This window comes from Papio anubis, chromosome 7 (assembly GCF_008728515.1).
Source record: "Papio anubis isolate 15944 chromosome 7, Panubis1.0, whole genome shotgun sequence".
Classification (NCBI taxonomy): Eukaryota; Metazoa; Chordata; class Mammalia; order Primates; family Cercopithecidae; genus Papio; species Papio anubis.
The window spans coordinates 40,976,340-41,000,012 of NC_044982.1; the positions used below are offsets into that span (position 1 = coordinate 40,976,340).

General features: G+C 34.1%; 1 protein-coding gene across 10 annotated transcripts in view; it reads right to left on the reverse strand.

Annotated features, from left to right (window-relative positions):
- FUT8 (fucosyltransferase 8) overlaps positions 1–23,673 on the reverse strand; it is a 344,473-nt gene that overhangs the window by 175,654 nt on the left and 145,146 nt on the right. For all 10 annotated transcript variants that reach the window (XM_009211741.3, XM_017961257.2, XM_021941313.2 and 7 more), the window contains one exon: positions 5,656–6,085. In XM_009211741.3, coding sequence (XP_009210005.3) covers positions 5,656–5,858 — 203 coding nt within the window. In that variant the 5' untranslated portion in view covers positions 5,859–6,085. The remainder of the gene's footprint in view (positions 1–5,655; positions 6,086–23,673) is intronic.

Consider the following 23,673-nt stretch of genomic DNA (forward strand, 5'->3'; position numbering starts at 1 on the left):
CACTTTTTAATACAATGTTCTCAAACAACAGTAAAACATGACCTGTGAAGAACCACTTCAGTTTCCTTCCTACCCAACTCAGTATACTTCTGTTGCCTGGGACAAATTTTTCCACCAGAAGATTTATGCTTTGTCAGTAATCCATATTGGTAGATGATACACAGCTCAGAAAAATAGGTAATCAGAAACTAATCATACATTCTTTGTGGTTTTTAAATTTACAGTTTTACAGCTAGCATCTAAATTCCAGAAGAAATCTCTTCTCCTTTCCTAGACCAAACAAACAAAAAAAAACTTTATTAATCGGTCAAAAGGCCAAAAGCCACATTTGAATTTTTTTAAGTTCTGTTCTCAAAAATAAATGTCCCTAGAATAACAAGGGTTAGGTTAAAAGGAAAGTTGTCAATTAATCACATTTTAGATTTTACAACTCCATGAGATTGACACCCAACCAGGTTGAGGTTCACTGCTCAAGGGGGTTTCTGCAGAAACCAACAATTTTCTGGGTGTTTTCTGGTAAATTTCAACTCTGGAAAGCAATGTGGCTGGTTCAAATCCCAAGGAGCAAAAATTCTGTGAGCAAATAGCTATTTCACATTACTAAACATTTAAACAAAACAAACATGAAGCATAAAAGGACTGAGAAAGTGATAATTTCTAAATTTTTTAAAGGCCCACTACATGTGTCCTAACATGATATCAATGAACAAGAAAGAAAGAGATGTCTGGGAAAATCTAAATACAAGCATGTTGAAAACCTAAGCATCAAAGTCAACAGATTCAATCATTAATTTCAGTATAAGTTTACATTACCTCTTATCTAGATTAATACTTTAAAGAGTTTCCCAAGAAATATCTTAACTCCAGTCTGGCACATGCACCAAATCCACCTGAAAATCTAAATCTTCCTCAACCATTTTTACTGTGTCATTCCTCTGCTGAAAAACAACTATGGTTCTCTATTATCTATCAATCGGGTCTATACATAACTCTTGCTATATAAGCCCACCATGATTTGACCTAATCCAATTATGCATTCTTTGTAGTTTCATCAAATAAGATGTGGTATCTATTTCTTCCATTTTTGAATATGGGTAGGCCTCTTGACTTGCAATGAAGAGAATGTGACAGAATTGACACTGTATTACTTCTGATGCTCAGTCTCATGAGGCCATGCAATTTCTGCTGTTTTCCTCTTGGAACACTACCATGTAAGAAATCTGGGCTATCCTTCCAGAAAAGAAATATGGAAGCAAGCCAGTTAATGGTCAACCTAATTGCCAAATATGTAAGTGAGGTCATCTTGGACTGCCCAACCACAACCAAGCCACCAGATGACTGCAGCCACATGAGTGACCCTGTTTATAACTAGAAAAAAAGCCTAGCTGAAGTTAACCCAAATTGTAAAAATCAAGGGCAAATAAATGACTGTTTTATGCCACTATGTTTTTGTTTTTTATTATATTATACCATATTTTATATTACTAATAAATATAATTTTGTGTTTATATATTTTTAAAAAACGATTTTTTCAAAGAACTTATTAAAAGAAAACAGTTCCATTATTTAAAATAGCAACAGATCCTTTGGTGAAGTGAATAAATACTTCACCAAAGTTGACATATGAATGGCAAATAAACACATTAAAAAATGGCCAGTATCATTCATTACAGAAATACAAATTGAAACCTCAATGAGATAGTATTACATATCTATTATAATGGCTAAAATAAAAATAACTGACAATTGCAAATGCTGGGTAGGAGGAGAGCAAGTAGAACTCTCAGGAATTTCTGGTAAGAATTTCAAAATGGTACAGGTACTCTCGAAAAACAACTGAGCTGCTTCTTATAAAGTTAAATATGCAGTTAACATATGACCAGCAGTCCCACGCCTAATGGGAGTGCCCAAGAGAAATAAAACTATGGTCATACAAAAGTTTATGGAACAAAGGTTAATAGTGACTTTGTTCACAACTGCCCCAAAATGGAAATAACCTCACATTCTTGAATTGGTGAATGGATCAAAAAAAAAAAAAAAAAAAAAAAGTGATAGATCGTGCTATGATTTGGATGTGGTTTGTCCTCAACAAAACTCACGTTGAAATTTGATCCCCAACATGGCAGTGTTAGGAGGTGGGACCTAGTGGGAGGTATCTGGGTTATGGAGCTAGATCCCTCATGAATAAATTAATGCTCCTCCTTCAGAGATGACTGAGTTCTCCTTCTCATGGGAATGGAATAGTTACCAAAAGAGCAGGTTGTTTAAAAAAGTCTGGCTTCCTCAGTTTCTGTCTTGCTTCCTCTCTTATCATGTGATCTCTTTATACATGCTTACTCTCCTTCCACTTCCTACCATGAATTGAAGCTGCCTGAGGCCCTCATCAGATGCAGCTGTTCAATCTTGGACTTTTCAGCCACCAGAAGCATGAGCCAAATAACTTCTTTCTCTATGAACTATCCAGTGTCAGGTATTCTGTGATAGCAATGCTAAATGGGCTAAGACACATCGATATAATGGAATACTACTCAACATTTAAAAAGAATAAAAATACTACTCAGCAATAAAAAAGAATGAACTACTAATACAGACAATAATATTGATGATCTCAGAAACATTATGGTAAGTGAAAAAAGACTCAAAAGGCTACATGCTACGTAATTCAATTTATATGACATTCTGAAACAGTAAAAAAGTATGACAGAAAGCAGATCAGGAAGTGCCAGGGACAGGAGGTGGGGACAGAATTTGATCATAAGAGGGAACAACAGAATTCTAGAGGGAGGTAAAATTCATCTATAATTTTTGTGGTGGTTACGTGACTAAGTATTTGCCAAAACTCACAGACATCTATGGTAAAGTGAGTGAATTTTACGTACGGACATTACTCACCAATAGATCAGATTTACACTGCAACCTCCTATATATTGTGCTTGTACATCTGCATCCCTCTGAGATATATTTAAATTATTTTCCTAAATTTCTAACACTATCAACAAAATCCAGAAAATTCTACTGAAAGATTTGTTAATTGCTTTTCAAATTATTGTCTTGAATCTACAAAATCTAAAAAATTGTAGTTCCAAGCTTCTGTGTTGGTTTCCAACTCCAATCCATATGCCTTATCGCAAAGAAATGACCTAGTTATAAACATCTGAACTAATCCTTTGTAGTCTGACTACACATTTTCTCAGAAGAAAAAGACATAACAAATTAAGTACAAAATATTAACTTAATTACTATAAGGGGAAAAAAAATTCCAACGCTAGTAGCACCTCCATTTCTCTTCCTTTCATGCCAGAGGGCCCTAAAACGACATCCCTTTGGAAGAAACACAAACGGCCCCAGCAGTGAAGTCAGTGAAAGGGCACAAGAAGGCTTTCTTCCCTAATGAGGGAAAATAACTATAAACTATTTTCCTGAAATTATATTCCCTTATATAAACACGAGCTCATTGGCTTAGTCTGTTTTCAGACTGTAATTACATGGTAATACCATATGACTTAGGTGATTCAGCTCTTAGAAGTAGTCTCTACATTTAAATGTAGTAGTTAAGAAATTAATTTCAACATATAAAAATATAAAGAAAGTGACTTAATAGACCTAAAGATTATTTTGCAGAAAGAAAAACCCATACTAAAGGCAAGCTTTCCCTTCATGCAACAAAAACAAGACATTTGGCAGTCAGAAATAAACAAACTGAAATATCAGTATTGAAGATGGAACCACAAGAAAAGTGAGCAATTATTTATGAGCCTAAATTGTTAAGGGGAAAAATATTTTTAGGAGCAAAATTCCCATGATATAGAAGGAGATTTTACTACAATCAAAGCAAACCCCCAAATCAACTAGAATAGTAGCTATTCTTGGTGATCTCATACTTCTCATACTAAGACGTTTAGGTCACTGATTTCTCTGTTTTCTGCTCAGGAAGGCAATACAGTTATCCAGAGTTTAAGTTTTGGAGTCATACTACTAGGATTCAAAGTAGGCTGTACCACTTGTGAAAAGTGTGACCTTCAGCAAATTAAATTATTTAATCTGTAAAACGGTTACAAAAATGGTACTAACATCTCAGAAAGACAGTGTGAAATTCAATGAGATGATCCATGCAAAGTCCTTGGCACAGTACCTGGCATGTAATAAATGACAGCTATTATTACTAACCCCTAAATTATCAATCTTTAGAATGAATAAGACTCTACTGAAAGATCACCTTTCTCTATGATGTTCCCTGAGTACCCCAAGTAGGAAAGAAAATAATAGACAAATTCAAGAAGTTCTATCCACTTTCTAATCCCTGACCGCTTGCTATCTTCTTGAATGGTACTACTACAACAAATGACAAGAATAATGTTTCATTCATTTTTGTCTTAACACCTAGCACTGCCTTTCAAAGGACATAAAAGGACCCAAATAATGTTACGGTGAAGAAAAAGTTATGACTCTAGACAAAGGGAAAAATCCGAGTTCTAAACAAAGAGTGAAGGGCAGTGAGAGTAGAAAATGAGAGGACGATGGGTATCCTCTCTATAGCATCAAGGGTAATTTAACACTGCCAACTACATTCTTCCCTCACAGAATGTTCCTCAGTTTCCGTAACAGCTCTCTCCCTCTATTCTTCCCCAACTATTCTAAAAGCTTTCTGCACAACTGGATGTTTCCACTTTCTACTCCTTAATTTATGTGTTTCTCAAAGAGAAATGAAATTCAGCTCTTTTTCTCTATACCACTTCCCTTAGCGTTAATTACCACCTCTGAAGTAATGACTCTCAAATCTTCATTTCTAGCTTGTCTAGTTTGAGAGAGCAAGTACTACATGATCATCTTTGCATATAAGATATTAGGTAATGTTTTACCTCAATAACTTTGCAAAAAAATTCAGAGATCGCCTATGTAATATTATGTTTACTTGCTCCCTGAAAATATATAGGAGACTTTGGTTTTCCAAACAGTTGATGCCTTCTAATAGATATATGTCACATTTTTTACAGACTAGAAATAGCAATGATAATCATTCTCCGCATTCCAGATCCAGTTGTTTAACGATAAACTTTTGTGTCTACATTTTAATAAGTTATAGTTAGACTAACTCAGCCTCCCAGTTATTAGAATATCTTTGTTACAGTTCATATAAAATTTTTACTATACACTAGTTTAAATCATAGTTTGGATTTAATACATAAATTTTTTAATATGTAACTGTAAATGAAATATAAGTACATAAATTAAATGGCATAGTTTTTCTACATTAAAATTGATATGCAAAATAATGATGCCACTATGGAGAAATTATCTTGGGGTGTCCCCGGGCCACACTGGAAGAAAAATTGTCTTGGGCCACATATAAAGCACACTAACACTAATGATAGCTGATGAGCTTAAAAATAAAATTTAAAAATCTCAGAATGTTTTAAGAAAGTTTATAAGTTTGTGTTGGGCCTCATTCAAAGCTGTCCTGGGCCACCTGTGGCCCATGGGCTGTGGGTTGCACAAACTTGCTCTGTATTAAATATACGGAGATAGAAAACTGTCTTTTGGCAAAGACAGCAGGTTATAAAAATAATTAACTATTTTTCCTAGAGGAATGAAGCCCTACACCTAAAAACAAAGTACAATATTTCATCATTCTTCCTTCGGTATTTTAGGACCTACCGGAGAGATTCAGCCATTCTCCTCAAGTCTTCATTCTGCTGTTTTAAGCGTTCAAGCTTTGCCAGAATCTTGGACAGTTCTCGGCTAGAGTGATCAGGATGGTCATTATCTCGTACCAAGTGACCACCTATATAAAATAGCAAGGTCCCCCAGGCAAAAAGAATGAGCATAATCCAACGCCAGGAACCAGTCCATGGCCGCATTTTCAGATTTTCAACTCACTTCCCTGGAGTCCTGGAGCTCAAAGAATTGAAAACATTGTAACTCTGTTTCTAGTTAGTGCACAGGTGAATAGACTTCTGTTGTTTCAACACATGATGCTTCAGACAAATTATTCTCTCTGGTAGTCCTGTGGTGAATCTTTCAAAGAGATCCTTCTGGTGATATGTGTAGGAAGCTTTATTGTCCTGTACTTCATGGACTCTACATGCTGTGGAAAGAGTAAGAAATGTATTTAAATTATTTAAGATATATAAAACAGCATATGATGAGATTCTTGGAGTTAAAGGAAACACATTGGTGTTGACTGGCCAACAAGCTGGAAGATAACCTAACTGCCTAATAACAAGTAAAGGGTAAAAGCTTTAAATCTGTTAATCTGTATATTAAATCAGCCATGTACATTAGTGCTCTACCAGATAACAGACTAATTAGCTCTAAGCCTGAAAGTCCTCAAAGTGCCATCATCACTTTCTTTTCCTTCTTACATAATTATACAATAGCTTATATACGAAGACTTAAAAATTGTATCTTTGAACAATCAATCAAAAACAAAATATACTCAACCACGTATTTTGGGCTAGTATATTCATTATCTCAAGAAAAAACATGTTCCCTGTATGAGTGATTTCATTTCTACCAGTTCTCAACTCCACTCTCCTCCCTCATTGTTCAGCTGCCATCATACCACTTAACTCTGCAGGTGACAGGCAAACTGTCACTTTTAGGATGAATTCTAAAACTGACATGCATATTAGCCAAGTAAAGGTTATCATAGCCATTAACCAGCTGGCAGTCATTCCAAATATCAGAAGCAAAGGTTCAAATGAACCAGGCTAGACTACTGCTTCTTCAAATTTATTAAAAATACCAACAATTACAACAAACATCTAGTACCAGTTATATCCTAGTTACTGTGCATCTTAAACTACAAATGCACATTCTTTTCCAGGCTTGGTTACAGGTATCATTTGTCATTTCTCCATCATTAGGCTTAAAATTCCCTTGGAAACCAAACTATTTTCTCCCCAAAGAGAGAATCTGTAGGCAAAAATATAATTTAAAACCTTTTGACAGGCCAGCCGCCGTGGCTGACATCTGTAATCCCTGCACTTTGGAAAGAGTCAAGGCAGGAGGATTGCTTGGACCCAGAGTTCGAGACCAACCTGGCAAGATGGTGAAACCCCATCTCTATAAAAATGTTTAATTTTAAAAATGTTTTGATAATTTTAAAGCTATAGAAAAGAAATTATATGTCTAGACAGAGTTCCATATAAAAAAAGAAGATAGAAAAAACAAGACATAGTTTCTGTATACAAGACTGAATGTGAGGGCACTTGACCACCAATTAGTGGTAAAAAGATTAGCAGAAAACATGGAGAAGAGGCTTCAAAAATCAGAGCACAGGGCCACTATTTTTCCACTTTTGCACCTTAAATCTCAATTGTTTTTAAAACACCAAATATTCAAAGAGAAGAAAATCTCTTCAAATGGTTGTCCTAGAAACACTCTACTTCCTTCCCATTTACTCCTACACCATTTACCTTAATGTTACTGATTTACAATGGCAAAAACATACAATGAAAAAGATTGTACTTGCTGAGAACTGTTTGAAAACCAAATTAAAAAGGAATAATCTAAGTAAAAAGTTGTCTGTTGTTTTAATAACTATTCTTAAATCTATCAAAAACACTCTTTTTATTGACTCCATTGTTCATCCCATTCCTTTCTTAAAACTCTCAAATCCCCACTCCTCTAAACTCAGGTATCCCCTACTTTTCATCTTATGTAAAAAAAAACACAGATATCCAGGGCTCTGTGACTTAAAAACCAAATTAAAAAAACCTCATTCTGATGGCATAAGAAATTGATTCAATTCAGTAAGTCAGCCAAAAAATGTAAGTATTAATATTTCAATTAATAATTTTGTGACAACATATGCAACACTGTAAAATGTTACTATACTTATGTGCTGAAACTATACTATATCCTAGTTAATTCCAAGCTATTAAGATATGCAGTTGTCCCTCCGCACCCTTCACAGACACCAAAATCCACAGATGTTTGGGATTCTTACATAAAATGGTGTAGTATTTACATATAACCTACACACATCCTCCCAAACACATTAAATCATCTCTAGATTACTTATAACACTTAATACAATTGAAATGCTATGTAGATAGTTGATTTTGGGGGGTTTTTTGGGCAAATATTTTGGTCTGTAGCTGGCTGAATCAACAATACTAAAACTGCAGCTACAGAGGGTAAACTGTGTATCAGATATTAAAATTTTTTTCTTTCCCTTCACTGTAAAAGTAACACAGAAAACAGACAACTGTGATAAACAACCAAAGCAAAGGTAGCTTTCTTAAAAAGAGTAATTTAAACCATAAAAAGACATGCTGAAACATTTTCCTTGGGATTACAATAAAAATTGTAATATTTAAAGCCAGCATAACTTGAACAGTAACAAAAGTTTACAGAAACAAATTTTGAAAAACAAAATTTGTATAACAAAAAATACTTTCCATTTTTAATAAACCATTACCATTCCTTTCTTAAAACTCTCAAATCCCCACTCCTCTAAACTCAGGTATCCCCTACTTTTCATCTTATGTAAAAAAAAAAAACACAGATATCCAGGGCTCTGTGACTTAAAAACCAAATAAAAAATAAATTCATTCTGATGGCATAAGAAATTGATTCAATTCAGTAAGTCAGCCAAAAAATGTAAGTATTAATATTTCAATTAATAATTTTGTGACAACATATGCAACACTGTAAAATGTTACTATACTTATGTGCTGAAACTATACTATATCCTAGTTAATTCCAAGCTATTTTATAAACCATTTTATAAACCATTAATTTATAAGACATTAAATTACTATATTATACATCAATATTGATAATACTTGAGTTGTAAAAAGCAATACATTATTATAGGAGCAAAATATGGTCATTTTCTAAATTAATAGCATCATTTGAACTATGTTTTTGGAGAGACTGTTTCCCATGATTTTTTTTTGTCTTTGCCAGTATTTTTTAAATCCCCAGTTTTGGGGTCAACAAAACCAAGTTAAGCTGAAAAACAAGCAGTTTTCTATGCAATTTTCCTCTGCAAGGTTTAAAACAACAAGGTTTAAAAGAACAAGTACAGAATTTTTTCCCTATCTACTAACTACAATGCGTACTTACTTATGGTTACTTACTTATGGTTGCTGTTTATTGTCTGAACCATGCTTGCTAAAATATAAACGCCATAATTTTTGTTCATTGTGTTCACTGATGTATCCCAGGCACTAAGAACGGTACTTGACACTTAGTTGGCACTAATGAATACAGCTTAAACTGCATTTATGCCCTACTTAAGACGGTAAATGGCAATGCAGAAAGTGAAAGAATGCTATTATAAGGAAATGGTTCAAAAATAAGGTCATTAATAAACTTTCATATTTATTATCGTCAACATATATCTTATAAAGACATTCCTTGGTTGATTAAATTTAATTGGCCTAAAAGACCAAGAGAGTCCTTTTTTTTTTTTGAATCTCGCTCTGTCTCCAGGCTGGAGTGCAGTGGCACAATCTTGGCTCACTGCAACCTCCACCTCCAGGGTTCAAGAGATTCTCCTGTCTCAGCCTCCTGACTAGCTGGGATTACAGGTGTCTGCCGTGGTGCGCCTGGCTCATTTTTTATATATTTAGTAAAGATGGAATGTCACCATTTTGTCAGGCTTGTCTCAAACGCCTGACCTCAGGTGATCCGCCTGCCTCAGCCTCCCAAAGTGTAGGGATTACAGGTATGAGCCACCACATCCAGCCAAAAGAGTCTTATGGTTTGCCTTTTAACCATCAAAAACTAATGTATCTTATTTTCTTCATTTAGAAGACTCACTTTGCAAAGACAACGATATGACTGAAGAAAGTATGTACAGCCTTTGATATGAAAGCCACTCAACTTACTTGTGAAAGTATTAGTAAAAATAGTTCAAATTAGTAAAAAAATTTAAAAATTAATTACACATATCAGCTAATTTCTGACTAAAATTTATATAGCAGTGTTGAGATTTGTTCTCAGAGTGGGCTTTCTTTTCAAGAATTTATAAATTTATTACTACTAAAGACTCACATAGTACTCTTCTTCTGCAAAATACCAAATGAACTGAAATGTGCCAGGATTCTTTTTGCAAATGTATTTAATTAGTGATATCACCTTTTTTTTTTTTTAACAGAAAAGTTGGCTGGGCACAGTGGCTCACGCCTGTAATCCCAGCACTTCGGGACGCTGAGGCGGGTGGATCACAAGGTCAGGAGTTCAAGACCAGCCTGGCCAAGATGGTGAAACCCTATCTCTACTAAAAATACAAAAATTAGCCAGGCATGGTGGTGGGTGCCTGTAATCCCAACTACTCGGGAGGCTGAGGCAGAGAATTGCTTGAACCTGGGAGGCAGAGGTTGCAGTGAGCAGAGATCGCAACACCGCACTCCACCCTGGGCGACAGAGCAAGGCTCCGTCTCCAAAAAAAAAAAAAAGAGAGGGAGACAAAATCTCGGCATGTTGCCTATGCTACATTGATACCACTTTTTTAAGGTACTAAGGTATTTAAATGTTTCATTTCTTTTGGTATTTACAGAGATTCTTTGGATAATATTTGTTTAATGTCTCTGGAACAATAAATATATTTGATTTTTCAAAGTACTTTTTCTGAATCTGGAAGCTAGAGTGTAATATCAGTAAGATAAGGAGACTTAATAGAGTTGCTATGAGCCTTAAATAAGGTTAACATTATATAAACCACTTATAATGCTTGGCACATAAGAAGTGCTCCAAAAAAAGTAATTTTATTTTAATGCTGACAAGACATAGAAATTAAAAGTATGGGTGCTAGAATCAGCAGTGTCTAGACTGGAGTCTCAGTTCTGCTACATCACAGCTAGGTAACCTCACTGAACAATCTGTAAACTGGAGATAATAAATACCACCTCTCCTAGGGAATACTGGAAAAGGCTTAAATAAAATAATCATCAACAGGGAAGCACCTCAGCTCACGATGCAGCAAATTATTATGTGGTATATATTGATGTTGTTACATTATTTTACAGACCCATTTATGATTATTTATATAATTAATATGCCACATGCTGTTGTAGGCAGCTTCTGAAATGGCTGCCAACTATCTCTGTGTCCACTATTCATGTCCTTGTATCATCTCCTCCTCTGGAGTGTTGGCTGGACCTAGTGACTTGTTTCTTACATAGAATACGGTACAAGTGACAGAATTTCACTTCCAAGGTAAGGTTACAAAAGACTGGAGTTTCTGTGTCTTGCTCACATTGTCCCTGCTTGCTTATTCTGATGATACAAGCTACCATACTGTGAGCCATCATGCAGAGAGGCCCATGTGGAAAGGAACTGAGGGCAGCCTTTAGACAACAGTCAACAAAGATTTCAAGTGCTCAGTCCTAAGACCACAAGCACCTCACAAGGTTGTTGAATCCCGCCAATGACCATGTGAATGTGAGCAAGCTTAGAAATGCACCCTCACCAGTCAAGCCTCAACACAGCTGTAGCTTTGGTCCACATCTTGAATGCAGGTTTTTTAAAGACCCTCACCTAGGAGATGGAGCTTAGCCAGAGGATCCAGCTAAACCATCCCTAAATTCTGACCAACAGATAATAAATTGTTGCTTTAAGCCACTGAGTCTAAAGGTAATTTGTTATGTAGCAATAAATAATACATATGTCTACTTTCACTAGAAGGTTAAAAGCCTGATCTTCACTTCATGTGTTATTTTCCGTCTCTAGCAAGTTGTAGAACGCCTTGGGCACAGAATAGGCATTCAAGATGCAGGACAGAACTGAATATTAATCACGTTTCCTTATGTATTCTGCTAATACCTCTTATGCATATCATAAAACAAAACTCAATTTACAGCAAATAAGAGATTTAACAGATACAATTACAATTATTGGTTTATACTAATACCAGAGGTAAAAAAGCATTATTTATTAATAGCTGCTAAACAGAGTTCCATCTCCAACCATGAAAGAATAACTACTACTAGTTTAGCCTCATATATAAACTAGAAAACTTTTAAAAACATATTTAGAAAAACTGTTTTCAGATATTGGGCAAAGGTCAAAGAAGACTGATGTCTGAGAGAAAGTTAACAATAAAAGTAAGCCCTATAATCACTTCACCCTTCGGCCTAGAAGCATTTGCTGAACACCAGCACAGAAAGAAAGAACCCAAACAAATCACAGCCATCTTCCTCAGGTGAGAAGACAAAGACCAAAGTGCAGGGAATTTAAGGTAGGTGGAATTTGCAGGTCATTATACTAAAGAGGAGGTAGATACTCAGAAGGAAAGCTCCAAATTTTGCATAGGAGATCCTTTGAGTCTTTGGCAGGAAACTAAGTTATAGTAAGAATTCATGAAGCTTGCAAAGGACAATTATCAGAAAGAGAAAAATTGAATACTGGGTAGCTAAAAGCTGAACACACCTCAAAGATTAGGCAAAGTTGGGAGACCTATGAGTTCCAACCAGGTACAATAAAAATACCACAGAGAAAACCTGCAGCATTCAGTAAAAATCCAAGAAATAGAACACCTTAGAAATGAGAATTAAGCAAGCAGGAATCAGAAAATGTTTTCTGTAAAGGGCAAGATAAATATCTTAGGCTATGCGAGGCATATACTGTCTCTGTCACATATACTTCTTAATTTTTATTTTTGTTTCTTTATAACCTTTTAAAAATGTAAAATCCATTCTTAGCTCACGGACTATACAAAAACGGGCTGTGGATCAGATATGGCTCATAAACCAAAGTCTACTGACTCCAGTTATAGAATAAAAGCTATGCCAACAAGAGCCCTAACAAAGCTTAAAAACAAGCTACAAAAGGATCAGTGTAATCCAAAAGTAAATTATCTGCCTGTCAAAATAAAACTCAACAATCTTCAAAGAAAGATAAGAAAATACAAACAATCAAAAATAGAAGGTACATATTATCAAAAGTTACAAAGAATACGAAGAGAGGTCATGCTGTGATGCAGGCATCCAAAGACCTGCTAAAACCTAAGGATGGAGCTGGAACACTGAGGAAACACTCCAGCACCCCAGTCTCCAAACCAAGAATGAAAAAGCAGCAAGCAGTCTGCTACTGCAGGAATTTCAAGTTTCTGATTCAGTGAATTTAACTATTACAATGACAACAAAAAAACAAATCCAACTCAAGTCACTGTTGGACTGACTCAATCTCTGCCCCATCCCAATCCACACATGCACAAACATCATCAAAGAAGAAGGGTACCCATTTCTGAGCATAAATACTATCCACCTCAATCTTTGTTGCCCTTTACCTAAAATGTCTGGCATGCAACAAAAAACAATTTTTTTTGTGTGTATATATATATATATATATATACACACACACACACACACACATATATATATATATTTTTTAAAGTTAAAAACAAACCCAAACCATAGTCAAAAAACAAGGCAAACACCAGAACCAGACTTATAAATGAATCAGATATTTGACTTATCAGACAGAAAACTTAGAATAATTGTAATTTATGTATTAAAGGATCTCATGGTAAATATGAACAAAATACAAAAACAGATAAAGAGATTCAGCAAAAAAGAAATGCTAAATGAACATAAAAATGAAATGTCAGAAAAATCTTCAACAGAATTATCAGAAGATTAGACAAAGCTAAAAACAGATCAGTGAGCTTGAAGAGAGGTAAACAGATATTATTCAAAATGAAACCCAAAAAGAAGAAACAGACTGAAATTAAAAAACAAAACAAAACAAAACAAAACAGGAATTTTAAAGCTGTAGTATAATATCCAATGATCTAGTGCAGGTGTAACTGGAGTTTTGTGAAGAAAACAAGAACAGAGAGGAAAATATACTTAAAGAGATGTTAGCTGGGAATTTTCCAAAGTAAAAAAATGATAAAACACCACAGCTCAAAGAAATGCAGAGAATTGCTAGTAGGGCAAACTTAAAATGTAGACAAAAACCTGCTTAAAAAAAAAAAAACCAAGCTGAAAGAGAAAAATTTTTCAGGTAGTTAGAAAAAAAGAAATATTACATACAGAGAAAAAAAAAAGGGAACACACTACATGTAATACAGAAGGCCAGTCAAAAAAACAATGGGGCATCATCTTTAAAATACCAAGAGGGGAAAAACGGCAACTGAGCATTCTAGATCCAGTGAAAATACCTTTCACTGGATAAAATGAAGGCAAAACAAGGGCAAATAAAGACAAAATCAACACTCTTCCAGGAAAAAAAAAAGTTAAAAAATATTCTGTGCCAGCAAAACTGTACTATAAAAAATGTTAAATGAAATTTTTCAAGGAGTATGATACCAGATAAAAATGCAGATTTGCACACACAAAAATAGCACCAGAAATGGTGAAATCTAAAAATTCAGAAATATTTTCGCTTAATTTAACCACATTAAAAGTTAAAAAGCTGTTAAACTCAAAATGGCAATAATGTATCACTGGGTTTATAATATATGTAGATGTAAAACATATGACAAAATATAAAAAAGATGAGAGGGAGGAAATGGAAGTGCACAGAAGTCAAGTTCTCACTACACATGAACTGATATATTATTTGAAGGTAGACTAATAATTATGTATATAGTAAGACCCAGAGCTACACTGTCTGCTTTAATAGCTACTATTAAATTAGAACTATTTAAATTAGAATTAAAATTAAAAATTTATTTCCCCAGCCTGAGCAACACAGTGAGACCCTGTCACTATAAATAAATTAAAAATTGGTGGTGCACGCCTACAGTCCCAACTCCTTGGGAGGCTGAGGTGGGAGGATCACTAGAGCCCAGGAGGCTGAGGCTGCAGGGAGCCGTGATCGCACCATTCGACTCCAGCATGGGAGACAGAGCAAGACCCTGTCTGGGGAAAAAAGAAACAAAATGTATTTCCTCAGGCACAATAGGCCACATTTTGATTGCTCAATAGCCACCTGTGTCTAGTGGTTACCATTATGAATGGTGTAGATACAGAGCATTTCCAACATCAGATGGCATTTCCCCAAAGCGACAAGTAGTTTTTATTAAATAAAATCAAAAGGTATAGCAAAGAAAAAGCCAGTGGTGAAGATAAAATGGAATTAAAAAATGAAAGTATAATTCACAACAGAAAACAGAGAAGAGAAAGTTCCTGAGAAGACCAGGAAAAGTTTCACAGCTGCAGGAGAGAAGGGAGCATATTTGAAGTATTAATAAAATAAATGACAATGAGCTGCAGTCTCTATTCTTCAGGATGGTCACTTTGGAAGCATTCTCTACTATGCTACCAGTAAGTAACTGACCTCCTAAATAATACACTTCATTTAGTGCAGTCATTCATGTTATATAAGTTTTATTTATTTTTTAAATATGCGGCATGGTTCTTATCAACATTTATAATGGAAAGCAACTGGAAGAAATCTACCACACATTTTACCTAAATCTACACAACACGATGATCCATTCACTTATATGTTCAAAAACTACTCACTCAGTTTCTATTACATAAAATACACTACATATCCTAGGCATTGAGGATGTAGCAGTGAACAAGACAGACACAAATCCCTGCCTTCAATAGGTATTATAGTAGATTCTAATTGCAAAGTGAAGTAATGCCACTAAAACAAACAACCAAAAAAGAAAAAAAGCCTCTTCTTACAGCAACTAACATTCTGAGTGATGCAGCAGAAATTGAATATAAACTATTCCACAAATAATTGCATTTTTTGCTATCATTTTATTGTTTAAGCATAAAATTGAACACTGCCACCTGCACACCACAAAATGTTATAATACTATAATTTGAAAATCAAAATATATGTACAGTGTCAGAATAAAACATGGCAAATTTATTGTTGTAATCTTCAAATCCTTATGTATTACAGAATGTTTAAAATTATATATATAAACAGATGATCATTACGTCAAGATTTTACCGCAGAGCTGAAACTAAGCTACTTTCAAAGTTTTATCACAAACATTTAGCACCTTTGTAAGATCCAACCATACTGAAAAAAAAATCTTCAGAAGTGGAACCAAGTCTCTACAGTCTCTATTAAATTTACAATGATTACAATAACTGTGTTGCCACTGTTGTGACCATCACCATCATCACAACTCCCCCAAAATATAAGCAGGCTAGGATGTGTTGTCTTTTTCTTTTTTAAAATTCAACATTCTTTTAAACATTTTTACATACAAGAAGTTTGTGTGTAAATATATGTAATATATACAACTTGATGAGCTTGCAAAGTAGACACCTGTGAACTCATCACCACAATCTATGCCATAAACCTATTCATCATCTGCAAGAGTTTTCTCCCACTCTTATTTACTATTACTAATTTGTGTGTTTGTAGTAAGAACGCTTTACATAAGACCTATCCTCTTAGGAAATTTTTAACCATACAATACAGTACTGTTAACTATAGGCACCATGCTATACAACAGATTTCTGAGACTTATCTTTATAACCAAAACTCTGTACCCTCTGACTAATACTTCCTCATTTCTCCCTCCTACATTTCCTATAGATATAGCTCAATTATTCCATTAGACATAACAAAAAATGTAGTACCATTTATAATACGATCAAACTGACACTTCTTAAGTCTAACAAGAAAATGAACAATGGCCACATTTGGCATATGACTGTGTGAAAAGGATGTCTCCAAGAATCACATTCAAGTAGCTTGACTTTGATGCTAAGGCCAGAAGATGAGTATGCGACAATCTGCTGAAGAACCAAACAACTAAAAGCCTGGCCTGTTGTGCTATAAGCCATGTCAAAGGAGGGTTGTCTTTTAAACTCAAAAATAATTCAGCACTTATTTAAATAATATAAATATGTGTACTCTATGCAAAGGGTAATATGGCATTATAGATCAAATATTTACATACATATGCCCTTTGACAAGAAATTCCACTCGCAAGAATTTATGCTAAGATGCATTTTAGTATGTAAACAAAATGCATTCACATATTCATTGCATCATTGTCTGCAATAGCACTAAACTGGAAAAACAACATAATTGCCCATCAACAGAAGTATGGTTGAATAAATTATTAATTATTTTGCCAAAAATATATATTTTATACTATGATGCCAACAAGAAGGAAAATGTAACCCATAACCAGGAAGAAAATCAGTCCATCTAAACAGATCCAGAAAACAGCAATAACAATGATGACAGCAGACAAAACAAGTAGCAAAATGTGTGCAAGGATTTAAAAGAAAAAATGTTGAAAACAGAAAACAACAAAAATATATAACTTGTAGAACAAAAAATACCATGTAGATGATCCCCAAATTAACAATGGCTCAACTTAATTTTTCAACTTTATGATTGTACAAAAGCAATATATATTCAGTAGGAACTATTCTCTGAGTAACACAACAACCATTTTCTTCTTCACTTTCAGTAAAGTATTCAATAAATGACAAAATATTCAACACTTTACTATAAAATAGTTTTTGTGTTAAGTGATTTTTGTCCAACTGTAGGCTAATATAATTGTTCTGGGCACATTTAAGGTAGGCTATGCTATGATGTTCAGATTAGGTGTATTAAACATATTGCAACTCACGATATTTTCAACTTATGATGGGTTCATCAGGACACACAATGATCTTGTTAAAAAGAGCCTGATATCTCCTGCCTTCTCTTGCCCCCTTTCTCTTGTTCCCTCTCTTGCCATGTGATACACTGCTCCCCCTTTGCCTTCCACCATGACAGGAAGTTTCCTGAGGCTCTCACCCAGAAGTAGATGCTGGCACTATGCTTCTCCTACAGACTGCAAAGCTGGGAACCAAGTAAATCTTTTTTTTTTTTTTTTTTTTTTGAGACAGAGTCTCGCTCTGTCGCCCAGGTTGGAGTGCAGCGGCGAGATCTCAGCTCACTGCAACCTCCACCTGCCAGGTTCAAGCGATTCTCCTGCCTCAGCCTCCCAAGTAGCTGGGACTATAGGCATGCACCACCATGCCCAGCTAATTTTCTGTGGTTTTAGTACAGACGGGTTTTCACTGTGTGAATCTTTTTTCTTTATAAAGCACCCAGTCTCAGGAATTCCTTTAGAGCAACGCAAAACAGACTAATCCAGGTAGCCACTGTTGATAGGACTTATTGCCAGACACTACAGTGTTTTACAGCTTCACCACAGCGGCATCACCTTACAGTAACTATTATTATGAACAAAAAACTGTTCAAATGATAAAAGGCAAATGAAAGTTATCCATCATCATTAGTTAGGCAAAAAGCCATTTACAATATCCTTTTTGGGGCCAGTTGGAAATCTGTAAGCATTTCCCCATTTTTGACTTTGGCTTCAGAAAAGGACTTCTCGGAAAAAAAATTTATCATCAAATTTGAAGTAATGTACATGGAAAATATGATTAACTATGGGTATATATAGAATTTGCAATCTATTTTTAAATACAAATAAAACCATAATTTAGAGGGTAAAACAACCACAAGATTGGGGGTGAACAACACATACATGGTAACAAAGAAGTGCAGGGGGCTTCTCATCAGAAAAAAATGCAATCTAGTAAGACAATGAGACAACATCTTTTTAAAATGCTGGAAAAAAAAAGAAATGACAAAACTACACTACATTATTCAGTAAAAATATATTCAAAAATAAAAGTAGGTTTCTGTGAATGTGAACTTTCAGCTAACTTGGGTCAAATAGCTAGGAGTAGGATTGCTGGGTCACATGAAAAATGTATGTTTACAAGAAAATGCCAAACTCTATTCCAAAGTGGCTGCACCATTCTGAGTTGTCAGAAGCAATGAATAAGAAGAACTCCTGTTGATTCACAATCTCCCTAGCATTTGGTACTGTCAGTTTGTTTAAAGGTAATTCTAGTAGCTGTGTAATGTAGTGGTATCAAAGTATGGTTTCAGTGTGTATTTTTCTAGTAACAAATGACACTGAACATCTGGCCATCTTTTCATGTGCTTATTTTCTATCCATGTATCTTCTCTGGTAAAGTGTCTTTTGAGATCTTTCGCCCATTTTTTAGATTGTTTGTTATCTTACAGCTGAGACTTGAGTTCTTCATATATTCTGAACATAAGTCTTTTAACAAATACATGATTTTCAAATATTTTCTCCCAGTCTGTGGCTTATCTTTTTATTCTCTTAACAGTGTCTTGCACACAGCAAAATTTTTAAATTTTTAAAATATAATACAATACACTGACTTCTTTTCTTTTATAGACTGTGGTTTTGGTACTAAGTCTATGAATTCAATGCCAAACCCAAAGTCCAATATATTTTCCCCTATGATTTCTGTAAGAAGTTTTAGTTTGAGGTTTCAAAGTTAATCCACCCAAGAAAAATAAAAGCATATTTTTTCACAAAAAAATTAATCTCAAATGTTTGCAGCAGCTTTATTCATAACAGACAAGAAACTACAAAAAAAATCAAGATGGCTTTCATCAGGTGAACAGATTAACAAACATGATACATAGAAAACAAAGGAATACTAGTTAGTAATAAAAAGAAGCCACTGATTTACTCAAGAAAATGAATCTTAAACGTATGTTGCTAAGTGAAGGAACACAAAACCAAAGACTACATATTGTGTGTGCTTCATTTACATGACATTATGGAAAGGGAGAAACTATAGGTTGAAAAATAGTTCAGTGTTGAAAGTACAAGGAGGGGATGATTATAAAGTGCCTTCGAGAGTAACTTTTATAGTGATGAAACTATTCTAAATGATACTAAAAAAGCACACACCAATTCTGTGGTACTCATCCTCCAAAACCATGAATCCAGTCTAATAATAAAAGAAAATATCAGACAAATCCTCATTTAGAGACATTCAACAAAATACTGGACCAGTACTCTTCAAAAGTATTGAACTATTAAAGTTATAAAAACAAACAACTGAGAAACTGCCATAGATTAGAGAAGTCTAAGGGGACACAATGACTAAATGTAATGTGGTATCCTGAATTGAATCTTAGAACAAGGCAGGGACACTATGGAAAAACTGCTGAAATTCAAATGTAGTCCGTAGTTTAGAGTATTTCACTACTGTTAATTTAATAGTTTAGATGAATGTACCATGGCTACGTAAGATGTTAACATTAGGGGAACATGGGCATAGAGTACACAGTGACTGTACTCTCTTTGCTAATTTTCTGTAATTCTAAAATTATTCTGAAATAAAAAGCTTTTAAAAGATAAATGCTGTAATCCCAGCACTTTGGGAGGCTGAGACGGGCGGATCACGAGGTCAGGAGATCGAGACCATCCTGGCTAACATGGTGAAACCCCGTCTCTACTAAAAAATACAAAAAACTAGCCGGGCGAGGTGGCGGGCGCCTGTAGTCCCAGCTACTCGGGAGGCTGAGGCACGAGAATGAGAATGGTGTAAACCCGGGAGGCGGAGCTTGCAGTGAGCTGAGATCTGGCCACTACACTCCAGCCTGGGTGACAGAGCGAGACTCCGTCTCAAAAAAAAAAAAAAAAAAAAAAGATAAATGCAAAATAAGTATATTTTTGGAAAACAAAAAATGGAAAGAATTTGTTGCCAGCCGATACACACTACAAGATATATTTAAAAAGATACTTTTCAGGCTGAAAGAAATGATTGTGGATAGAAACTTGAATGTAAATGATGGATTTAAACAGACATGTTAAATATATGGGTAAATACAAATAATATTTTTTCTCATTTCTAATGTCTCTTTTTTTCACCCTGCCCCCTCCTCATTTCTAATTTCTTTCAAAATAAATTTGACTCAAAGCTAAAATAATAAAGTATTATGGGGTTTACAACACACATAATAGTAAAATACATGACAATACTTACACAAAACATAACAAGCAAAAAAAAGGAAGGACACTGTTTTAAAGTCCCTACATTATACCTCAAGAGGTATAAAAGTATTTGAAAGTTTGGTGAAATAGGTAAAAGGTTCACAGCGTAAACTCTATGAACGTAATATAAAACAGATAAACAACAAAGAAAAATCAATGAAAACAAAAAATTGGGTTCCCTGAAATGATCAATAAAATTAAAAATCTTCCAGCTGGACTAATCAAGGGCACAAGGACACAAGCTGAAAAAAAAAAAGAACCTAAGTTGCTAATATTAGGAATGAAACAGGCACTATCTGTAGTATCACTACAGATACCACAGAAGAGTAATAAGGAAATATTACAAATAATTTTCAGTCAATAAATGTGACATCATACCTGAAATGGACAGATTTCCTAAAAGAAACAAACTACTGAAGCTCAATAAAGAATAGATTACTTAAACAGCTTAATGACTTAAAAACTTAAATTCATAAAATTATGAAGTTCTACAACAAAGAAACTAACAGATAGTGATGGAAATCAGACTAGTACTTGCCAGCAAGTACGAAGATGACTGATTTAGAAAGGAAATGACAGTTACATGAGGATACAGATTTAAGAAATATCACCTAACTATATACTTAATATGGATTCGCTGATATAAATTATGTTCCAATAAGGTTGACAAAAATTTTAAGAGAAAGTTTCAATTACCCCTATTTTGTGACTATAATTGAAAATGTCAATAATTGAAAGTTATTTCATTAAATGCCTAAATTATGTCCTTGCATTTAAGTTTCAATGAGACTTTTTTTTTCAGCAAATCACCATACTAGTACATTCTTACTTTTAATGAAAAAAATTTCAACAGTATCTATTATATAGATGTAATCAACTTTCCAAATGTTAATGTGAAAACTATATTTTTCACAAATTTCAGACAGTAAGAATCAACTTAAATAATTAGTAATACAATTAACAAACTGGAGAAATTGTACTGAACCTTCTTAGTAGCCGAACCTTTTCTCAGAATAAAAGGAATCAGCATAAATTATTCAAATAATAGTGATTTCCTAAATCACAATAAACATACACTGCGGTTATAAGAGTTATCAATTTACTTTTTTAACAACTGAAAAGAGTAAAAACCAAAATCATTACAAAGTGTTTCTTGAAGTAATTCAATATAATAGAATAAACTGAAAAATTTAACAGAAAAGTGAAGTCATTTATTTAACAAATTTAACAAATGACTGTTACAAGCTAACAGATTGAGCATGACATATTTTAAACTCATTTTCTTCATTAACGAACTACTAGAAAACAAATTTTTTAAGTTGATAAAGAGAATTATAAATAAAACTTTTAAAGAAAAGCTAATTATCAATTATATTGTACATTTTAAGAGCCATATATACTACATATATAATCCAATCCAATTCAGGATTAATACGTGCCCAAGACTCTATCTTTTAAATATCTTCTCCTTTGATCGCAATTTATTTTTTAATTAAATATTGTTACAGAATTTATTAAAATCTTTCTGTTTTGCTCCCTATATGGGAAAAGGGTAATCTATAAGTGATGTGTTTATTAATGTAAGAAAGAAGTAGAAAGGAACAAGTAAAAATAGTGTTGTAAATTAAAATGGTCCTTTAAAGCTAGTTGAAATAAATTTTTACTTTATGTAAAAGCACTTGGTAAAACCAACCAAACTGAAATGAAGAAAACAAAAGAAAAAGAGGGAGAGAAGGCAAAAGGCAGGGGAAGAAAGAGGAGAGGATGAAAAGAGAGAAGAGGGTAAGACAGGGAGGAAAAGAGGGCAGGGCAGGAGAGAGAAAAGAAAATTTTCATATAACTCCTACCAAGATTATAAAATTTGATTTCCATTCATTACTTATACTCATCTATCATACTTCATATTTCTTATCAGTAGTGTCATATACACATATGAATTTTAAATGCCAGCATCATAAATACATGAATACAAAATACTAATTTGCTGAAATCAGCCAATACCTTAGAAATTAATCTTCCTAGTTATAAAGTACAAACACATAATCACATTTATAAGGTTCCTATCAAGAATATCTCACTCACCTTAACAATTACACACAATAACACACCAGGTTGTGTTTACTGATACAATTAACTACTCAAATGAGTCCAGAAATCTGGACTTGTCATCTGTACCTTCAGCCCTAAATAAATTAATACTGCTGAAAAATGGTAATACTAATAAATTCAAATGAAATGTGTATATATCACCATTTTCTCTGATTGTGTGTGTGTATGCACATAAATAATACATACTTCATTGGCACCATGATGTGTTAATAGAAGAGCAACCATTTCAAATCAATCACATATGGACAGTTTACCCTGCTATAAACTAGTAGTCATAATCATAGAAACTCATATAATTGTGAAGATTATATGATAATATGCATAAAAGTGATATGTACACAGTAAAACAATCTATAAATATTAGTTATTATCTTTCCCTTGCTTAGAAACCAAGTAGACCAGCCTTCTGCCAGTTTCTGGAATATGCCAAGTTCTTACCCAACATGCAGCCTTTGTTCTTGCTATTCCTTCCACCTTTGGCTCATTCTTATAATTCAGATCTCTACTTAAATTATACTTCTTTTCCAAAAAAAGTCCCTGACAACCAGTATCAATTATGACACATTAGGATACAAGAGAAATTGCAACTCAAGGTGACTTTAAAAATAAGAAAATTTTAGTTTCTCAATAGCAAAAAGGCTAATTCAATGGGGTTCAATGAAACTGAAAAATCCCTTTTCACCTTTCTATTCTACCTAGGCATTATCAGTTTTTGTCCTCTAGCTAACTTTCTTCCTGGTAGCAAGTTAGCTGCCTCAATTCCAGCCATATGCAATTATGTGCAAAAG